This window comes from Saccoglossus kowalevskii, chromosome 2 (genome assembly GCF_978046115.1).
Source record: "Saccoglossus kowalevskii chromosome 2, keSacKowa6.1, whole genome shotgun sequence".
Lineage (NCBI taxonomy): Eukaryota > Metazoa > Hemichordata > Enteropneusta > Harrimaniidae > Saccoglossus > Saccoglossus kowalevskii.
Window position 1 is genome coordinate 36,169,325 of NC_140642.1, and position 23,954 is coordinate 36,193,278.

At 34.4% G+C, this 23,954-nt stretch overlaps 1 protein-coding gene across 1 annotated transcript in view; it reads left to right on the forward strand.

Annotated features, from left to right (window-relative positions):
* The first annotated feature begins 9,073 nt into the window (after positions 1-9,073).
* The window catches only part of LOC100374060 (alpha-actinin-like), a 46,484-nt gene continuing 31,603 nt past the window's right edge, over positions 9,074-23,954 (forward strand). Inside the window, exon 1 of the mRNA XM_002731202.4 lies at positions 9,074-9,338. Coding sequence (XP_002731248.1) covers positions 9,225-9,338 — 114 coding nt within the window. The 5' untranslated portion in view covers positions 9,074-9,224. The remainder of the gene's footprint in view (positions 9,339-23,954) is intronic.

Consider the following 23,954-nt stretch of genomic DNA (forward strand, 5'->3'; position numbering starts at 1 on the left):
CCAGCAGAACGACGTTGTTGTTGCTATAACCATGCGTAGAAAAAAACATCGCAGGAAAAATGTCACAGAAGTATTATGGGAAAAATCAGAACCCACTTCCAACTTGTAGAAAAAATAACCAATGCACGTCTGGTCTCTTATTAAAATCAACAGTGTCAGTGGGCTCGATTTGGTATTTGTAGTCATTTTGAATTCAACCAGTGCGCTGGTATAGAACAACTTTTATTATTTCCACTTTAACAATGTTTCAAACTGACCCAAACCAGTTTCGAAACTTTTAACCTAGTACGAACTTTTAACCTACTGTCAGCTCAAACTCTAATCTGAAGTGTTGCACTCGTGTCTTATGCATTTAAAATGCCGTTTCCTATGGCAAGGCAAGGTCGCACACATATACAATATATATGATTAACTACTAAATATCGAACTTTCCAACGGTAATCGGTAGCGTAGGGGATGTAGACTATCTGAGATTGTAGGCCAAAAGTAGTCCTACCAAATCCATTCACCTTAGTTAGACTCCGCAGGTGCTGGTGTTTGGCCGGGCCTTGTTGATACCAAGATAGCACATTAAATTACTATACTGCCGCTGTGATTGATAGATGGTCACACTGGCCTATCAGCTAGTCCCAAACATGAATATGTAATATATGTCATCACTCGCACTAATATCAGTAACTGTTCGATACTGTCACCTGGTAGAAAATTAATATTGAAGAAAAGAACTATCTCCCCACTTATAAAATTTACCCCACCTTCATGATTCGTATTCTTTTTCTTATCCTGTTTTTGTTATGATTTTCCCCCCAGTGACTTTTTACCCTATACCGTTATTTCACACGTTTCAACAACGCCATCAACGTTCAGCTGTCATCACAAAAACAACAAGTTGTATTGTCATTTGATGTTTTCTTATACTTTTAAGAAAACTGAGTCTCCTGCTGTCATCTATGGCAGACTATATTTATAGTGCCCTCATCGACAAGCCTCAAACCCGATCCCAATGTCCATCGGTGATGGCGCAGTAACGCACGACGTTTTGGTCGTCTGAATCGGACTATAGAAGTTCAACTAAGATAATTATAAAACATATAGTTATGTATTCCAGAAACAGGATACATGTTTTGGGGAATTCAACATTTTCCGAAGATCAAAAAAAATAACCGCAAACGATGTGTTGCCTAGTGTATGCGTTGTATGAAGAGGCCCAGCTTCCATACTAAAGTACTTTTTCTTGTCGCAATCATGATGTTTGCAGAAGTGTGATTAATGGGGATAGAGACAGTTGACATACCGTTAGGTTCTGCTCGGTGTTTTTACACTGTATTTTGAAAATGTTGAGCCAAATGCTGCAATTCATCAACAGAATAAACATCATCATAGAAAGCTTTTTATGGATGAGGAAAAAAACAGGAAGAACACTTTGAACATCATACAACAACTAGATGAGGCCGCAGAGGATGGGACGGCAGGAACTCGTGGAGCACAGGGAGTATCAGTAAAAAACAAAACAATTCTAGATGTGTTTTTGAATATGAAGAAGTCCGCCAGAAAGTTATGGTACATGTATATCAAAAATAAAGACTAAGCTCATCCGCAATTCATAATCATTAACACCACAAACTGAAAAAATCGATTTCATCATGGCCCGGAATGTACATGAATTTGCGACAAAACAGACTTCGAAGACCTTATTTCATTTTGTTTCAAGTTTGATATTTTTGATTTGTTAGTGGACAAAGGAAGGTAGGGCAAGTGGGCGTTGCACTTTCCATAAAGATTTATCAAATGTAGTGATAGCAAATCAAACTAAAGTTAGTGTGGGCTTATTATTTCGTAAGGCGTTTCTTCGTGTGTGTTCCGCAGTTTGAAGAAAAAAGAAAGAAAAGAGCAATATTTTGAAAAATAGCTTTGTACTCGTGACAATTACACAACTTTTACCAACAAATCCCATAGACTTGTGGGTAATCACATACACTGAGCGGCACGGGTACAGTTCTCGTACATCGCGGGACAATGAAGGACATCATTTCAGCTTTTTTATTTACCATCAGTGTGTATCTTACACAGTTATGCTAACAGTAGAAAGGACGTTCTAGGAGTGGAAGCACGTGTTGCAAACGATGGCATAAGTGCATGTTGGCCATGTAAACAGTTTAAAAAATACTGGTTAAATCTTACCATTTCACTCGGTTCTGTTCGACATGTATACAGTAAACCTTTTCTTTTGTGATTTTTTTCCGCAATTTTGAGAAGCAGTATTGCGATATTGCTAGCAAACAGTTTTTTATGCTGTCGTTCCATATTTGTTTTTTGCAGTGACAGTAATAACTCACAGGAAGTCAACATAAATATTGTTATAAAGACTTTCTCATAGTCTGACTACATGTGTCACAGCTTTCGGTCTGTGCAATAGAATCGATGATAAAATGTTTTGCGTAATTTAGGCTTTGATTTGTTACGGGACAATCATTGAGGACGTGGGCCTCGAACCTCTTTTCGGTCTAAATTTAAAAAAAAAAACGCCTATCGTACTTTGAGGTGTACTTATGGGAAACCCCCTTTTATTTAGACTTGCTAGAATATTTGTTTTGAACTCATTTTTACTGAAAGGTGTGCGCCCATTTAAGATGATCAAATCATTCTTGTGACCGCCATAGTAGAAATTAACGTGACACTTAAACTTGGCGTTGTTTTTCAAAATTTGACGTGGTCATTTTTGTAACTCGATGTATTCGTAACTCGATGTCCGTAACTCGAACAATTCAGCATCTCATTTTTGGAACCATCAACTTATATGGTCCTGGACACTGGCAACATTTTAACTAAGTTGATGGCTAGTTCTGGCGGCGGTCTTCATGCAGCTTACAGTGACAGCAAATCGGCAAGAAGCAACAGCAGTTTATTCGAGAAAAAGAATCCCGCGCGTTGCCACTCTGACTGTAAGTTTGGGACAATTATAAACGGCAAACTACTTAAATGCGATTTAAGGTAGATCGATACATTGCTCTGATCTTGGCGTCTGTGTTTAGACCCAGAATTTGAGTTACTGCGATATATTGAGGTAAACTCTGATAACAGCGTGAAATAACTGAAGAATTAACAACGCCGAAAACAGAACTGAACTTTCTGATGCGCTATGCGTTGCTGCGCGATATACCGTGACGTAAATATGATTTTACGTTGGCGACGCTCTGGCGTTGTCCATGGCCGTATACTTATCGTTACGTAAACTCACGAATTGCCCTCGAAATCTGCTCGAACGAAAACGATTTTTTAGAATGAATCAATTAATATAATGTTTGAAAATGTATTTATCTATATTTAGATGCGATGCAATTTTCTTTTAAAAAGTCACATTTTGGTAATTTGGTAAATTTTGGGACGGTGTAAGTCGCTGTAATTTATTTACGTGTTTTGAAAGAGTCGTAAAAATCATACAAATCGAACGGCAACTATTTTTTTGCAGACTGATCATATTTTAAATATTTTGTGTAGCCATCATAAACGAGCTGCGTTTTAGCTTTTTATGAGGCGATTAGTTGACGTCACAATTTCAAATCGCGAGTAAAGAACCAATCATAATTACAATAACATTTCCAAAAACTTGACCAATTTAATCGACACGTTCCCAATACCTACTATTCATATCTTCTTTTCTTTTTTATATTTAAGTTAATTTTATTTCTTTTCAAAATAATAAATACACAGACAAGAAAAGAAAAAGGCTGTACACACTAACTGGTTCACCACCAAAACATAAAGTGACGTTGTCTTATGGTGCAAAATTGGCCCATTTTTCTAGAAACAGAATCGTGGTGTTTCTTCTTATGGAAATCATATTTTCTATCTTCCTTAATAATAACTAATTTCAGCTTTAATGGCAACAAAGGATGGTAATTCTTTCTTCATTTTGCTTGTATATATGCATTTTTTAAAGATAATAACTAAATGGTTCAAAAGGTGCGAAAAACTTTCATCACCTAGGAGAATATGTTTTGCTGAAAGTGGCCGGGGGCACTGCAAAAGTTGACCCCAGTGATCATAAAACCTTGTCCAAATATCTTGCACCACATGACAGTCACAAAAGAGATGAATCAGAGTTTCACTAAAGTTATGGCAAAATGTACACATGTCAGAAATAACTAAAGGTGATTGAAAGTGATATAGCATAGCATTTGTGTACAGGTTTAATTTCCATTGAAATTCACGAAGAGTACTGCAAATTGTAACAAGAAATGGCATTGAATAGAAAAAATCCAATCCAGTTTCTACCCCCAACAAGTCTCTAAAGAAGGACTGACTAGATGGAATAATAACAAAATCAGAAGAGATGAGTTTACGGCTGAATTTTGGGGTACAGTTAGAGAGATTAATCATTTGCTTTCGACCATATACACAGATTGGAGGATCTGGCCGCACAGTAACTGGTCTACATATTTTCCAGTCTTTAGGGATAGCCGCAATGAGACCCTGCCATCTTAGAAACTGAATGCGGTTTAAACCCAATGAATTTAAGTCATTCCAATTTTTAACCGTACCCTCCTCATTAAAGATGTCATCTATATAAACAATTCCTAGATCCTGTAAATCTGAATAAAATATACTTTTAGTTTGAATAAGAATGTTTTTATTATTCCATATAATCTCGTATGCAGGGGAAATATACTCATACTGTATAACATTACTCCATACATTTAGCATTTCCCAATAAAATGGTGGTAATTTAATATGTAGTGCGTTTATTGAGAGGTTACATCTAAAAATTAATTTTCCCCCAAGTGGTTTTAAATAAAGATCTAGGAACCGTTTCCATGGATGACAATATGATGACAAATACCTTATCAATAACGTTAATTTTAAAAGCTTTCTGCATAGCACAAATATCCAACATCCCTAACCCACCATGGCCTATGTCACCTATCATAGTATTACGCGCTACTCTATCTCGACCCCCCCCCCCCAAATAAAGGAGAATATTTTTGAGTTAATCTTTTTGACATCAGATTGATTAATATTAATCAGATTTAACATATAAAGAAATTTGGGTATAACAACAGATTTAATAATTTGTATTTTATTGGTGTGAGGTTTCGCATATTCCAGAAGTTTAAAACTTTTTCAAGACTTTTAGTAGGAGCAATTAAGTTTTTCTGATATGCAGCTATAGAGTTGTAAGAAAAGTATACACCCACAATTTTGATAGGTGACATAGGCCATTTTACCCCAAGCGGGGTATCTTTCCGTTGCCTCCAATTTCCTAGCCACATAAAACAGGTGAGGTCATCAGCATACGCAGAATGTTTTATTTCAAAAGCACCAATATTAATCCCCCTGATTCCATTGTCATATTGCAGCTTTATCAAAAGTATTTCTAAAGACAGAATGAACAAAATTGGTGATAGGGGATCCCCCTGTCTGACTCCCCTAGAGAGGGAAAAATACCCTGTTGACTGCCCTCTATTCATAGAACAACTAGATGGATTTAAATAAAAGGCCTGTACCCAACCTAACAAAGAGGGGCCAAAGTTGAATTTACGTAGACAACTGAATATGAAATCCCATTCAAGACTATCAAAGGCTTTTTGGAAATCTATAGCTAAGAGCACCACATTTGTTCCATAATCTTTTGTGTATTCCATAATTCCCCCAATGACACGAACACAGTCACCAATTGACCTATTCTTAATAAATGCTGTTTGACCTTCATTGATTAAATTATCCAGAGTATGTTCCAGGCGTTTAGCAATGCATCTAGCAGCAATCTTATAATCAACATTAAGTAATGTTATTGGCCTCCAATTACATATATGCCTTTTATCTTTGCCTGCCTTTTCTTTAAGTGTAATTACCCCCTGTGACTGACTGTTAGACATATTCCCTTTAATTGTTGCAAAATTTAGTGATTTAATTACATAGGGTCCTAATAAGGGCCAAAAAGCTAGATAAAATTCTGCAGTCAGACCATCATTGCCTGGAGTTTTATTTTTGTTCATGCAATTTAATGCATCACAATTTCAAATCGCGAGTAAAGAACCAATCATAATTACAATAACATTTCCAAAAACTTGACCAATTTAATCGACACGTTCCCAATACCTACTAATCATATCTTTTTTTTTTCATGAACCCATAATTTAATCTAATTTGTTAGTGTGACCAACCGTAAATTTAAACTGTTTTCTTAATGACGTATACATGACTAGCTCGTTTGTTTTTTGTACGACAATAATTATTTCCACATTCCAGAAAAGACTCACGTGACTGGAAAGGTATTACTAGTATATATGAGTTTATAATGTATAGCACTTTTGACTTGATGTTCATCTATAAACGCCCTCTAGTGATCGCAATTTACCCATCGGAAACTGCTTGCAAGTACTTAAAGACTGCGATAATGACGTCCACGTTGGTGGTAAAATAACACAAGGTTGTGGTGGAAGATGGACGCGTGAAACGATTATACATTAAATCGGTTAAATTGAGGTTCAAGCAGCGCTCACATTTGATACAAACTTCTGAATCACGCGGAATGTCAAGGCGGTTTTCGCTTCCACTGTATGTGAATCATAACTGGTTACCTTGCATTTTGTACTGCTATATAATGACTTGAAACAACGTATACTGTATGTGTCAGGGAGCAATGCCCCATTTGATATGCACGCGCCGCTGAATTTTTGTTTTCTTATTTCCTTCCAATATGACCAAGACTATGGGGGTGATCAATGAAGTACAACTTCCGAAACAAATTACACATAGTAAACTGTCTACGCATGCGTGGAAGTACAGGAATGTGATGAGATCCGGAATTGAACTGTTGAATTAGTCGCCATATATGGGACTGCCAGGGCCTTCATTCAACAGGGCAGTGAAGGTTGGGGGATTTTAAACTTGGCGCCTGGTCCAGAGGATAGACGAGTAATGATATAATAATTTAATATACATAGATAACGTAGTGATTTTACCAAAACTAAAGAAGAAAGGTTTTAAAAATAACTCAAATTCCCATATAATATTATACAATCACAGGCTAACGTGAATGAAATGTGTTCTCATCATGTAAGATGTTGGCCCATACAGGCAAAAAAACTGGCTACTAGTATGTCTGAGAAAGAATCATTTAAAATATGACATGATGTAAAATACTTTATTTTAGCTGGAATTAATCTTCACTGAAAACAAAATTGTGTGTGTTTTTTATTTTCATTGATATTTGTTGGGTTGAGTGTAAAATATAGGGGGGAAACTAAATTCCCTGGATTTTATTTTCCCAGAATCATCCTTTCAGCCAAAATAAATTAAGCGAAAGTGAAAGTAGTAATTTACAGTACTGAGTACTCAGAGAAAGCGTGTTAGTATTTGTGTAATCTATTAAATGATTGCTACAGTTCAATAATCCAAACGTCGATTATTCGATCTGCACTATTTACTTCTTTTAAATTCACTCGTTTTTATATTTCGTTACAAAAACAGTGCTATTCAATATCTTGTGAATACCTCCAGATTGATACCACTAAATCCTGTGTGCAATAGCGATCAACTTAACACCGTGAAGTAATTTCACGATTGATAGTCAATAGTAGTTCAGTATGTTTAATAACTATTTTGTTTATTTCTATTTTGATCGCATATTGTTTTATAGTTTTAGTGATGATAAATAAGACGTAACACCTAAGTCAACTACCGTCACTTGTGTTCTTCGTCGCTTAATGTGTGTCAATCTCGGATAGTTGTGGATAGTCCCAAAATGAACAAATATTTCTTACTCGTGATATTAACAGACCAATCATATATATACTATAACAAGATTGGTGAAACTATGCAAAGTTATTTTTACGGCATGTTCTCGTTATTTGAAGTAAATTTCATGTTGGGAAAAAATATAATGTGTAAACTATAACGATATGAACATCATGATTATGATTATTTTTTATTGTTTTTTTTTTCAATATTATTGGAAATTGAATCTATTTTATTGACCATGGCGAGTACATGGGTTGCTACCAGTGATAGGCATGGTCTATGATCAATCAAGTCGTGGGCGAAGTATTTGACTTTTACAGTATGGCTTAAAATAAAAATGAATATAACTAGCACTTTTCACACAAAACGCGTGCCAAGAAATCAATGAAAATTGTGATTTTTGAGCCATTTGAAATCGGTTCCGATAATAAAAATGTCTATACATTTCTGAAAATATCGTTCGTTTAAAAATTATATGTTCCTTATAAAATATGTACTTATCATTTATTGAATTATTATGAAATTAGTTTATGATAATACTTCAACATGGATTGCTATAGAAAATGATTGTTTCAACAATGTCCATTTTTACATTTTTTTGGCAGTTTCTCTTCATAACAAATAGTTCGTGCTTGATAAACAACGAAAAGGCGATGACGTGTGTTGATATAAAATATGTCACATTTTAAAAACACAACAATATGATAGATATTTCACTCATATTCATCAGGTTGAACCCGCGAACGACTTTAAATAAATTGTGAATTAATAATCGTAATGTTATAGGGTACACCCTGAGAATGTTTTTTTTTTTTTTTTTTTCGCGCAGAAACAAATGCCAGAAAGAATTCTAAACAAACACAAATTTCACCTACGCCATCGACACGAAAGGTAAGCCTAGCTCACAGAAGAAAAACGTATTTTTGAGTTTATCTCTACGCTCAGAGTGTTTAGTAGCCAACATTGTATATTTACATGAATTCATATAATTAAAAAACAACAGAAATACACAGCTTACATTGAAAAGTTAACAAGTTTTACTCATATGCAATGAGTTATGCGTCATTTAAAACCCGACATACACCTGATGAAACCACCGGAAGTGACCTTCCGATGTGACCTCAGAGTCACCGTGTTTCAAATTTAAAACAACGAAACCGGAAAAGAAAATTAATTGACTATATAAATTCCCTCTGTCGCCTTAAATTCCGACGAACGCTTCGCATGGAAACAGTTATTATGGTGGTGTGAACAGATTAACAGGAACCCGACTGGACAGATCATCAAAAATCTTGCTGACCAAGATAGCTATTCTCCTTACTTGCTTTGAAATCACGTGACTGTCATCCAGTGGCGGGGTCGTACACAGTGAAATCAGTTGGTTTCCACCGTGGAGGCCTCTCGAAAATTGCACCAAAGTTTTTAGCAAGCGTTCGTCCCTTCCTTCGCGTGCCGTAACCGTCGGAATAGGAACCACAGCCATGGACTACAACATGATGGAGCCAGACGTTGACTGGGATGAGTATATGACTCAAGAGGATGAGTGGGACCGAGATAGTTTATTAGATCCAGCTTGGGAGAGACAGCAAAAGAAGGTACTAGTAAAACCTTGCCATCTGATGGGGGGAGATCTACTGCATACGCCAAATAACATCATGTTCTCAGCCATGACATGTACACATATGTCTTCTAGGCCTGCCAGCGATGAACGATTTCGTATGCCGGAACCATGCATTTGATTTTAACTTTGATTTTGGGGGTTTTCGTCGATCGAAGCTTGATGTCATCAGGTGGGCGAGCGTAGAGTTAACCTGACCCCCATCTTGCCACCCATCCCTCCCGAGCCTATGGACGGGTCAGAGATCATTCCCCCTGGAATATTAAAGTACCTCTTCGACTATCTATTTTATTCGTCGCTATGTCAAACATGTGTCACAGTTGTCATCCCTGTATACCGAGCGGCCCCCTCTCTTTTAGATCCATTTTGCGCTAGAATACTCCTCTCTTCAACGTATTTTCTTAACTTGAGTATAATCGAAATATGCAGTAAAAGTGAAAATATCATTTTCTGTCATTCGAAATGTTGAATTCGTCGCATTATTTGTAATTTGTAAACATTTTATCTGATGACATTTCGCCTGAATCTTGGGGGGGGGGGGTCGTTGGGAACCAACTTTGTTTTTGAGTATCAGTAAAATCAGTGAACTGTGCCCAAATAGTAATCCTGCTGGCAAATGCCTTGTTGAAATTGTAACCTATATTGGAATTTGTCTTAATTTAGCATTGTGGCCTAGGGAAGCATGGTCTAATAAAGTAAAATATGCAACTCGACCTTAACAGCAAACCCCTGTGACTAATCAGCAGTAACCACAGAATGGTTGACAGTCTAATAGGATGAGTCATTTTAGCGTACAACGCATTGTAATCATTAAATAAACCATAATTTCTCACAGGTGGCACATTGTTTAGGCAAAACTTGGTTCACTGTGGGGGAAAAAAATAATGGTGTTATAATTTGCCTTTTTATGATATTAAGTAATGGATGATCTTCCTGCATTTGTAGCATTACATCTCCAGTATCTGGTTTCTACTAGCATATGGCTAGTCTGTATTAGACAGATCTCCTGCCTGAATTTGAAAGTGTTTTTAGTGTCTAGTACTGTTAAAACTACAGTAAGCAGGCACTGACATGTTTAAATCACCATTAATTTGCATTTGGGGTACAGAAGAGAAAGTTGAGAACTTAATAATAACAATAGCTTATGTTACATAATATTGAGTTGAAAGTTAACACTGTGGAATGAGGATTCTGGAAGGCTCCCTGCAAGGAAGAATATCTTATACTTGCATTATGTAAATGCAAAAATAATAATCAACCTCTGTGTTAGCTAAAAAGTTCATTGAATTATCACATTCCACGCTTTAGCTAACTAGTCGCCTATAGCAAATTAATTCCTGTTTTTGTCTCCAATAAATTATGTCACCAATTTAATGAGTTATTTTGAGAAAATGGCCATCATTTTAAAAAACACATCGTAAATCAAACAAAACATCCAGTAACATATTATATCTCTATATCTTGGTGGTGTATTTACAATTTTTACATGCATCTGACAAATATTTGTCGTCTAATGCTATATTTGTCTCTGTGTCTTAATATTAGCCACTGTTTATGAAGCTGTTTTATTCTTAGTGGAAGCTGGAGGTATTCTTATTCGTTAGACCAGCAGTCCAGATGGTTATTCTTTTTCTAAACCTTATTATTAAAATACATGTATATCCTTCAATTTCCTGAAATTTTCAATCATCACCATTTTGTTTGAGCTGTTTTTATTATGGAAATTCTTAAAATAACTGTGTTGTGTGCTTTACTGGTTACACGCCATGATAAATATGCTCACCCCTGCTTGTAAACCTAGAAGCCTTTCCTGTTGTATATCCAGAAATTAATCAAGATGAATTGCTACTAATTAGCCATTCACTAATTAGGTTCAAATGAAGGTAGCTTTGTATATAAAAAAAGTAATTTTATATATGTAGTCCTTGCAACAGAATAATTAAATGCCATTTGATACATGCTGTAGCAGTAATTGTGTGCTTTGTGACTATTTTCAGTCCATATCAGCTGTCACTACTTTAGATCACCTAACTAAAAGCATGCCTTATCTGGTATTTAAGTTGGTGTCATCTGAAATATCCTTCACCACAGTGAGTAGCCTGGGTGTAGAGAACATGTCTAGATATGTGGATGGTTGTTGCACTTCCTGTATTTTTGACATGCCTCCAGAAGAGAAGCTCCCAGCTTGTGAACATTTAGTAGAGGGCCCATCCTAATATCTTTGATATGTATATCAGTCTCATTGATGTAAGAATCATAACTGACTTGCAGTCTACAGTACATGTACATGCTTGCTAGAATATAGGTCTTATATTTTTGTTCTACTGGTTCTCAGATATCAGCACATTCCGTCAAAATACTATAGGCAGTACTTTTCTAAGTAACTAAAGTTCAGTGATAGTTTTAAAAAGAGAATATTGATTTACCAAATGTCACACTAGTATTCCTTGTACAATTAAATTGGGAATGTACTTATTGCAGTCAATAATGGATTAGCCATTGATTCTTTTGTTGAGTATTAGCACCATGTGCTATTATTACTAGGGATGTATTGTAATAAGTAAAATGTTGGAATAATGCTACATTGTACCACAGGGTAAACAAGGACAATGATTGCCAGTGGATATTATAATGAGACTTGTCATGTCATAATGTTGATCAGTGAACATCCTTGTTGAGTTAGTTTCCAGGCATTGTCATAATTAAAGCTTCATTTTTGTTAATGACTTTGTATAAGTAGTGGCGTTAGTGGCAGTTATTGGTCTTCCGAAACACACTCCATCCACTTGTCCAATCATGGCACTCAATTTTACAGTTCAACTTTAGATTAGCCCAGGTCAAGGGAAATTGTCAAAATTGTGACAATCTCTCATGACCTTGCGTTAAAGATTGTATTTCCATGCTGGTATTTACAAACTGTTTTAAATGGCATACGAGTGGGAGTTTTCAAGTTCATTTAAAAAAAATAATGTAGATTTTACTGTAAAACTATCAGACATTTTCAGTTGTTTACAATAGGGAATTCAGTGGAAGTCCTGACATTTTTTCTGCGTACTCTGATTAACCAAATATTTTTTTTGCAAAGTCAAAAAAATGTTGGTAACAAAACAAAAAAACAGATTTTTGTTAGTAAAATTAGCTTGTTTCTACAAATACCACCTCCCACTAATTTGAAAGTATTGTTTGGTAAATAAAAAAAAATGCTACTTTTAACAAATGTTATATTCGAAAAATTATCCTCCAGGAAATTGTTTATGAGAAGAAAACAAAATTTGAATATTGTTTTCACATGTTCAATTCTATCCGAATGCTGTTTAAAGTGTTGTATTTGTCCAACATTTCATTTATTGAACTGCTCATTTAAACCACAAATGAACAACCTGTGTATGAACAAATATTTTGATTTGTTGTTCAGCTGGTTATGAGTGATAATGAGATTACGTATTATTGAATAATGAAATGAAAATATTACCATTTAATTCATGCATATATAATATATATGTAACTTATATTCATGCATATATAATGTAACTTATTCAGATTCCGTACTGGCCAGATACTCCACCTAACTGACTGCCCTTTACACATTTGAAAATAGTTGGATATTTCAATTAGTCTGTATAACATTTGAACAGTTTTAAGTGACATATCTCTCCTGAATTTGTAGTCTTGATATCCTACAATATATCTATATGTGCAGCTTTTCATGAGATCGGTAACTGGCCAAATTGTCTGGCTACTTCGTTGAGGTGCAACTTGCTTCATTCTGGAAAAACTATGATATTAGGTAATGGGTGACCCTGCCCCATGTGTAGCATTACATCTCCAGTATCTGGTTTCTACTAGCATATGGCTAGTCTGTATTAAGACAGATCTCCTGTCTGAATTTGAATGTGTTTTCAGTGTCTAGTACTGTTAATACAGTAAGCAGGTATTAAAATTGAAGTGAATTTTTTCTTCACAAACCAGTAAGTTTAAAACTGGTCTGTAAGATCAGTAAGATATTTTTTTTCTACATTATGTCAGTTAGCTCTTTACTTGTTGACTGTATAGACACCTCGAGTATGAAAGGATCTTTTTGGCTTTCAAATAAAGTTAAACATGGCAGACCTTCTCACCCCACCATACCAGTCATTGTTTGTTGAGATATAGGTAGTATAAGTAAACATGTTGTAAACTCTGTGAAAGGGATGTCAGTGTTTGCCAGGTTGGGTTTTGTTCAGCACAATAAAGTACTTATAAATAACACTGTACTGCTGTGACCTGGCATTAATTAACCACTAACTACTGCATGGTGGTTGACCATAGCAATGCTGTCAATTATGAATATGTTAATTGAATATATGTTTATGTTATATGAATATATGTTTATGTTATGTCTATTCTAATTAAGTAATTGTGTAATCTTATAGCTATAAGTTAATTCTTAGCCAGTATGTTTGACCATGGAGGTAATAAGGTTTGACCTTTGATGAATGGCGAGAGCATGGAATGTTTTCAAATCCATATTAACCTGTGTAATCTGATTGTCTTAATTCTTACCTTACCAAATTTATATTTCTCATACACAAAATATGATACTAAGAAATGTCAAAATTGTAAAAAGTGTCACAGATTTTGGCGACAAAAAGCTAGCTAGAAAACCGATGCAGAATAGCATAAATTCTGCTTTATTGGCACAAGTTAGACAGGCGGTATTGTAGGTTGCCCTCTGATCCTAGTGGGTCTTGTCTGTGGGTTATTAGATCACCCTTTTGCAAAGGATTGTTGAAAAACCTTTTCAAACGGTTTACAGTACTGATTTGCCCCTTGCTGAAAATATAATGATGCATTTTAGTTGGTTTGCCTAGTTTGTGGGAAGCACCGTAAATACCGCAAAGAATCTACTGGGCAAGTGAACCTTTGTCAATATTATTGCATCAAGTGATTTTGTCAATCTGGCAAAATGTGCTTTTGAGATCAGGCAAGTCTGTATTATGAGGTATTTTGAATAAACTACATGTATGAGCATGGCAAAGTGGTGATAAATAAGTGGCAATTAAAAAAATCACTAAAACCAGCCAATGCGTTTCGATAAGGTACTACCCATCCTACATCCAAGTGATAGGGTGATTTACTGTTTCATTCAATCAAAAAATCAATGTGAACGTGATTTGGTTTGAAAAATGAGCAACTTTTTAAAAAAAATTGACCATCACCTATTATGGGATGCAAGAATTTCTGTGGTATGGTGATAGTTAGGCTGCATGATCAGTACATCCTACTGAAAAGATTTTAAAAATCATTCAACTTCTTCCCTACTCCCGATCGAGTTGAATAATTCCAGTTTTGTAGTTTTTGTTAAAAAAGAAACTCTGGAAATTGTGTAAGGTGAGGTGGCTCGCATAATAAGAGTACTGTAGTTTTAAAAATACATTTAACCTTGGATTACTAGAAAAAAAAAGAAAATAATGTGTTAGTCAATAAAATAATATTGATATATGTTTAAATTGATGAATCTGTATAAAATCCAAAAATATAAAATACAATATTATTATTTACTGTAAATAAAGTCTTTCCTTCAAGATATTTATTTGTAAATAGTTTTGTTAAACAGAGGGGTCACCTTTCCATTATATTGCCTGAAAGTAATTCTATTCAGAATGCATTTTTGACATATTTGACTATTTAAATTAGAACTGATGTCATGGCATTTCTGTGACCCCACCAAGGGTTATCAGAGATGCCATAATTAAGCTTGCATTCTGTTGAAATTTAACTTTTGGTGAATGGTTTCCACTTCAGTTTAGAAAGTATTCAGATAAGGCTTGTATCTGTTGATATGTCATGAAGCAGTCTGAATCACTATGTATTTGACTAGTCTTGTTTCATGGAAGACCTGGCTTGTTGGTGGAGGTTGTCAGTTGATAGACCGCAACGAAAGAGAGTGCTTTCCACACACTTTGGCACAAGTCCAAACCTTTCCTAATAAAACATTTGAATATATGCATTGTGTAACAACTATATACTCTGAAGTTCATTCCAGGCATGTGAAAGTTTTTAGTACTGTATTTGCTCTATTAGTAGCACATGTGCTTACATAAATCACAGAGGTGTTATGGTCAAAATAAGTCTTATTTTAAAGACTGCAATACAATACAATACAATACAATAAATGAAATTTTAGGTGTATATGTGCTTATCATAGAGCAGATATGGGAATATTAATTCAGGACTCGATCTTCAAAGTTTAAAGGGCATGCATTTTGTTTGCAAATAATAAGATGGGCTTAGCATACAGGAATAATATAAGGAATACCAGAGAGTACCAAGGCAAAAATTACACAATGTAACTGTTTTATTTATAGTTATTTTTTCACATCTTGTCATGTGTGCAGTCATCTTTTCTTATTAGATGATAATACATTGGAATTTTCTGATCATGGCCTAATCAAAAGTATGTAGAAATTGGATGACTCAGTTTCTGATAAGTTTTGCAGATTGTGTATTAGTAAAACCAGGGATTTGTTGCCCATAATGCTTTACTCTTGATGAATTTGACATTGAATCATATGAATATTTGCCTGTAAATTCTAAACCTCCTTTGCAAAGGCATATTTATGAAGTGTTTAAGTCAGTTGGGTCGAGAGGTTAGGTGAATAGTGGGTATAAATTTGGCGAGTTGTCCTTTTAAAGCAAACTTTTAAAGAGTTTTGCTTACCGAATCATTGTTGTAAAAAGTGAGCAGAATGTTTTCAGAATCAGCAAGTACATATACATGTACAATTATATTAAATAAAAAACAGTGTAAAAATATTGTTCAGTATACATATGTGTTTGCAAAGATTTGTCCGCTATTTTAAAGATTGGTGAACACTTAATCTGTTCCAAGAGAAAATTTTGCTTACCATTTATCTGATTTGGTGAGTAAAATATTTCCGACTTGCTGCTAACTTTTGTTTAACTTTAACTTTGCTCACCACTTATCCAACCTTTGTGAGGAACCAAGACTTTATGTGATTGTTTATTACGGTACTGGACCGCGTTAGCGGCCAGGGTCCTCAATTCAGAAAATCATGATTTTTTAGGGGTGGATGCTTACCCGAGCACCCCTTTCAGAAAAGAATGCAAATGACAATTTTAATTCATCATTTGTCACCTTGAGGGGGATATTACGTTGCGTCGTCATTGACTTTTACAATGAAGAAGAAGAAATGATCACAAAATTACAATACATAATTACAATATTAATAATGTATCACCCAAATTTACGAGATTAAAAATATTAAAGTCTATCTCCACTGACGAATGTGTTGGGTCGTATGCAAACTCTCAATGACAAACACTTTCTGCCATGATGTATTTGGATGATTTGACCTGCAGTAACGCAATTCTTTGGATATTCCTGAAGACTTTCCGGTAACGCAATGCGGAAGTGAATTGTTACTGTCGCAGTAAGATCTTTTGGAATTGATTTCGTCAAATAAACGACATGGTTTTTTCAAAAAAACTTGTAACCAGTAATTTTTGATAGATAAACTGTGTATGGCATGTAATATTTACCGCATTTTACTTTTATTAACAGGTCATTGTCGAAGCGTAGTTTATGCACGTTTACTGTGGTCTACGCATTCACAACATATTCTCGGTGGTCGATATACACACTGTATCATATGAAAATGATTACCAGTATTTGTTAAGCAATGATCAAAGACCAAGTTTAAATTAGTGGCATTTTGAAGGGGTGGGTGCTTGGCTGAATGTGACCCCAAATATAAAAATTGTGCAAAAGTGTGTGTGTGTGTGTGTCGGGGGGGGGGGCTTGACTGAGCATGGGCGCTAACACGGTAATATAATTTTGTTTTTGATTGAGGATTGGCAAATTTCCAAGCCTAGGGTTACTTGTACCTCTTGTTCCTTTTAAACTATGCGTATCCACCTGCCAAATAACTAAGTGAGTTGTAAATGCCTCGCCTATGCACCTCATGTTATGACTTGAAGGACAGAATCTGATTAGTTCTATTTTATTGCATAGCTATTATAGTGAAGGTGAAGGGAGGTGGTCAATAACAATAACCCATTGTCTGTACAATGGAATGTCTTTTGGAATGTGTGGCTAGTAACTGCCTATTTTGGTAATATGTGACTTAACTCAGTATATGGAAGTGCTTACCTCATCAAGTGCTTTATGTGGGATACACTTCCTGTGTTGTTAAAATATAGTATGAATATACAACTTTAGGCAAAGAGAAGTGTTTGTTTATTTAAACTTAAAAATAAATAAATAAGTGAGTAAGTGAGCCTGGTCCCCTCAGTTTGTCAGTTAATCGGGCCTAGTAATAGTTGATATTTTTATCACAATTATATACAAGATTATAAATATTCAAAACAGGATGAGGATGGTATCATGTCCCCTTGTATGTGTTTGATAGGAAGGAGTGGGTCAGTGCCCTTCCAAGGTGAAAGGTCATTCAAACAGTTATGCTAAATTGTGCTATAATGTGTAATGGTTGAACAAATGTTGGACGTCATCAGTCAGAATCGAGTACCCCGGTAGGAGTGAAGAGTTAGCCATTCATTCAATTCTGTATTTGAAATTTCTGAAATGTGATTGATTTACTTACAGATTTTCAGTAAATATGTAAATGTACAATATGATCCATGTGTAGAGTACATTTTATTTGGTGCTGTGGACATGAATGCAAAGACAGTATAGGGTTCAATTCATGTACGATTGACATAGGAATACTCCCATGAAATACCTATAATTTAATTACTCAGATGTTGATATGTATAGCACTTTGAACCAATGGTTATATTAATTGTGTTCGGAGAAAAATAGGGATCAACCATTTTTCAAGACATTCAAGGTTATTAATAGTTCACAGCGTGCAGATCCTTAACACATGTAAAACTATTTTTATTGACATTTATTGCCCTTTGATCTTCTTCCACACGTACACAGTCATGTCAAGAAACTAGTATACTGCATGCCTCTTTGAAACTATTTTTAACCTTGATTTTTTGTAATTTTATTAAGTAGATTCTTGCATTGGATTGAATTATAGGTATGCTATTCCAACTGACTTAATAATCGGATGTGAATTTAACTGTTTACTAACATCCATAAAGTGAGAAAAAGGAGATTTATGACATAGAAGTTTAGATATTGTATTGCTGTATATACATATATATATATTGAAGGAGATGTGGTCAAGGAATTGCAATTCAACTATACACATGCAACTATACTATATGTTCTGACTTGAATGGTGGTTTCTAAATTGTTGAACAGAGGGCAATGTTTGAGCAGTAATACTCTAAATGGAATAAACAAAATTAATTAACATAAAAAACAAGACTACATCAGATATAAAAAAGGATCATCTCAAACTAAAGAGTTAGTTGTTAAAATTAAATTAATAACTGGTACATTTTAGTTTCATTGACAATATCCAGGCTTGTTACCTACATGTACTTCTGAGACATTAGACTTGTATATAAATCCTTGCCTACTTGTAATAATTGTGTAGAAGGTACAGTTCAACTACCACCCACTTTTAAGTAGTGAATACAATTACCATGTTCAGTTTTATTTTTATGTTGACTCATTATTTATACATCACAAGACAGTAAAGTACATATTGCTGTAGGCATCAATTGAGTCTGGCCTACTTGGCTGATGTCCAGTCTCTCACTCTCCATTGTTGGTGGCCGTATTCCAGACAGACAGTCATTGCCCTGGGATGGTTCAAAATTTATGCGACATTTTATAACATTTCTTCTCTCCTCTCCACACATGTCCTTGCATACATAATGTCAGTTTACCATTAATGTAAGAAACTTCAGAAAGTTAAAAATGAAAATAATGAAAATAAATTTATTTATAGTTAAGTGTTTAATTTTGATATGGTTTAACTTTTTGTTTTTTAACTCGCTTGTCCAAATTGTATGTTGCCTACGTATTTTCCAAAGTCTTTAAGTTAGTTGCTATTCAGTTGTCCAAATGGCAATTTTACTTTGACATTTACTTGTGTAGTGTATGCAAATTAGATAATTTTTGCTTAAGTTAAATTATAATTATTGAATTCAGGGTGTTTGTCAGTAAACTAAAATGATATAATATGACATTGGCATTACCTTTGACTCAACAACCGAACCTTTATTATGTTTTTCCAAATATCACATTATTTCTCACATACTCTTCTTAGATATCTCCCTGTCTGGGACCCCAATATCTGGAATTCCACTTGCATGCCAGTAGGAGTAAAATAGAATGATCTATTTCTTTTGGTTTGCCCTCAAACTTTCATATCATCTTGTGGTTTTTGGGCAATATTGTTTTATTACTGACCACACTGGTGTACTTTATTATGTAATTCATATCAAATGAGTGTCACACCGTTTTTGTTTAACACTGTAAATGATACAGTGTTCATGTGCTGTCACATATTCCTGCATGGAATTCCTTCTTTATTTATTGCACAGAATTTGCACAGTAGCTGCTTGCAGTGAATGTTTGAAAGGTCAAACGTTCATTTGAAATTTAATTGTCAATCCAGCCTGTGTTGATTCCTGAAAACTGAGTGATAGTGAGGAGAGATGTGTTTCCTTAACTTTGGTCCATGGTTTATAATTTTCTGTGATTGGAAAGAATTTCATAAGTCTGTATTCTCTAAAATATGAAAACATATTTATTAATGGATAGATATGGAAGGTTAATGCAAGTTTATTGCTGAAATAGATTGTAAATTCACAAACTGAAACTTGATAGATAAATCCTGGTACTCATGCGCTTGTCAACTCAACCACAACAACAAAGTGGTACAAAAGTAGCAAATAGTAAAAATGCAATATTTGAAACCCGAATTGACAGGAACTTTATTTCAGTGACCACTTCTACAGAAGCCATTTTGACAGAGACCATTTAGTAGTGAAGCTTTTGGAAGGAGTGTCAACTAAAGTGTATATGTGCAATGAATTAACGATCACACAAGTGTACAAACTAACACCTTATAAATATTCCATATCACCTTCTAAATAGTGTTCTATCATTTTAACTAGTCAATGATATTTTAATTTACATAGTATTTCATTCATAAAAGATATTATAGGACCCAGTTATTAGTTAAATATATATTTGAAGAATAAAATGAAACAGGTGGCGTTTATGGGAATTAAACTAAATTATGCAGAGGGGTCATAGGTCAACCTGCTAGTGTATTGGCCTATATCAATTGAGCAGGTGCTACCTCAAGTGAGGAAGGAACCATTTAATGAAGTGACTTAGTGATGATACTATTTGTCATTTAGTGTGTGGCATTAACATCAAATAATGATTATAGATTGACCTCTGTGCGTCCATGTTTCCATGTGTGTGTGTGCGTCCGAACCCATATTTTAGACATGCCTAGACCAATTACATTCAAACTTCACACATACATGTACATCATAATAATATTAGCTCCGCTGTCGACAAAGCAGAGCTTATCATATGAGTGATTGTCCGTTGACATTCGGCATCCATGTCAACTCTTTCGACTTCTTCTTGAAAACTACATTCCTGAATGCTTTGATACTTGGTGTATATGTACCTTGGGTGGACCTCTCTTAGATTTGTACATTTCATAGTGATGTCTTCAATTCTCAAATTTTGGTGAATATTTATGTCATTTTTGGTAAAAAGTGATATTTTCGACTTCTTTTAAAAAAACACAAGTCCAATTGCTTTGATATTACATATATAGGTGCTACATGTGGACCTCTCTTAGATTTGTTTATTGTGTGATGATATCTTTAATTCTCTAATTTTGGTGAATATTTTAGTCATTTTTGCTAAAAAGTGATATTTTCGATTTCTTTTTGAAAATCGCAAGTCCAATTAATTGCTTTGATATTGTACATATAGTTACTACATGTGGACCTCTCTCAGATTTGTTCATTCCATAGTGATATCTTCAATTATCTAATTTTGATGAATACTTTTGTCATTTTTGGTGAAAAGTGATATTTTTGAATTCTTGTTAAAAACAGCAAGTCTGATTGCTTTGATACTATACTTATTGTTCATTTTCTAATGATATCTGTTGTTATTTAATTGCAATGTGCATTGCTAACAGCGGAGCTATCTCAGCCGACAGGCTGCTTGTACATATGCACATCAATTTGTTTCACATTCTGATTCAAAATGGCGGCCATTTTTGTACTAAACATCATGACACAGATATACAGGTATATTTGTTTGACTATCTGATTCAAAATGGCCAAATCGTTATTTCCTTTCGAAGCTTTGGAATTTATTTATACAAAGATAATGTGAAAAATGGGGACAAAAATCTCATGATTGTGAAGTCCAGAATGAGCTATGTTATTTGTAAATAAAGCTTTATTTGTGTTTGGGATGTATGTTCATGTAAATTCAGTCAGACCAGTTATTTGGGCTGCTATGTACTTTAATCTACTATAATAATACAGAATAAACAGCCATACAACACAGCATTCAATTCCTAATTAAATATAACTGAGCTAGGGAGCATCTCCCAGTTTGATTTATATATTTTGATTGGCTATCAAGAATGCATAATATATAAGGCAATGAAATAAATTTAGTCAATGAGGAGTGTTTTGTTGATTTGTTGATATATAGATTCAACAAATTCTGTAGCATTTTTTGAATACCTTGTGAATAATAAACGGTTATATATGAAGTAGTACAAACACTGTATAATGTTTGCTGCCGTAAAGCCTGCATAAATCCTAAATGGACGATGACATCATACTTTATTATTCCTCATGATTGGTCACACTAGAGCATTACCAAATGTGTTATTGGTGTTGTACATGTATTCTTAAGTAGTTAGGCTACAATAATTCCTAAGACACTTAGTGTTCTCACTAGACATGAGACTTTTGTCAAATGGTATCTTGTTATCTCGGGTATTTTACTCTCATAGGACAAATTGTCTCACAAAAAAGATCAACAATTTATAAATATTCAAGTACACTCTTTACTATATAATGCTTCATTTCTATGTCTACCAGGATTCATAATTAATCTTATGCTTGTATCATACTTGAAACTGATAGAATTATCCCACCCACATATTTATTTTTTCGTGAGAACACTGGACAATTGAAATGTGTTAATCCAATACCATGACTGTAATGTTTTGAACCTTGTATTTAAACATCACCTGCTCACATCTTTTTCCCCATTTATTTTGGAATGAAAGTAGAGGCTTTCAGCTGTGATGGGTTTATTGTCGTTCTCTACTAGAAGTCATTCCAGTGCATTTTAACAATTGGTAATAAAGATTACCCAACCAAAATTAAGCTTCATAAACTTCAATAAATCTATAAAATCTTAATCTTGGTCATAATCCACAGTATTTTTAATTTTGACTGTAATCATTATGAGTAATCTTGGTTTATGCTCCTGCTTCCTGTGATTGTTATTGGTGCAGTCCGGTACCTGGTAATTCTCCACAATATGCTAGAGTGTAATGGAGTGAATCATATGTGCTATGTGAACAGTGAAACTCACTGTGTAAAGGGGGAACCCAGCTCAGATTAAAGCAATCGTTTCAATGGATGGAATTTGAAGACTATGTAAACCTAGTATATAGTCGCCGAGAGAAAGCGTTGACATCAAATTCTGCTGCTGGAAAAGCAAAAAGGTGTAAAGAAAGCAGCTGGTATTAAGTTTCTCTTGAACATATAGGCAGGGCTATTGTTTATGAAAGCATAGTATTAATTGAATGGCTTATCCAGGTGTATGCATAGGAATTTATGCATGTATACTAAACATGTCACAAATAGCAGCATGGTTATTCTACATTTTCCCATAATGTAGCGGGTTATCTTTATTTACCTTGTGGTTTCTGATGTACAACTACACCATGTTATATAGTAAATAGTCTTAAAACCTATATAGTGGTTAAGTTAAGCTGACAAAATATTTATTGTTGTACATGTTATTAAATGATAGCTTGCACTTTTAGCAATTCATTCAATTGTTGTAGTATTGTATTTATCTGAAAGATTGCCCCAGGCGATATTTTGGAACCAAACATGTTTTGGCACTTTTTTCAAAAATTGTACAATCAACTGTTTGTACGTCCACACTCAAAAACTGTTAATTAGCTGACTCTACTTATTCAAATGCTCCTGTTTCAATTTATTAAAATTTATTCGCTGTGTTCAAAAATGATTTAAATTTGTATCCATTTAATCGATACGTAGCATGGAAATCATTGCCAAGCATTTAAAAAAAAACATATTGTAAAATGCGATATCCTGATAATCTTGCATCTTCGGTGATTCCTATCGGAGATTGCAACACAACATAGCAGCGACGATTTCAACAAAATATTAACTGCAATCTTGTTTACTCACCACAAAATTCAATCATAAATGCTCAGCAATGTTTGGTTGTTTACTAATTCTGATCCAAATATTTCAACTAATTTTCACTGGGTTTAAATTTTGCTGATTTACCATTTCAGGCATATTCAGTGGGTGTCAAATTCACGGTTTTATCATTTAGATAATGTGTTCTATGCTAAATCTTGCATATTCACTGGGTTTTAATTTAGTGCATTTTCCAGTCAGCGAA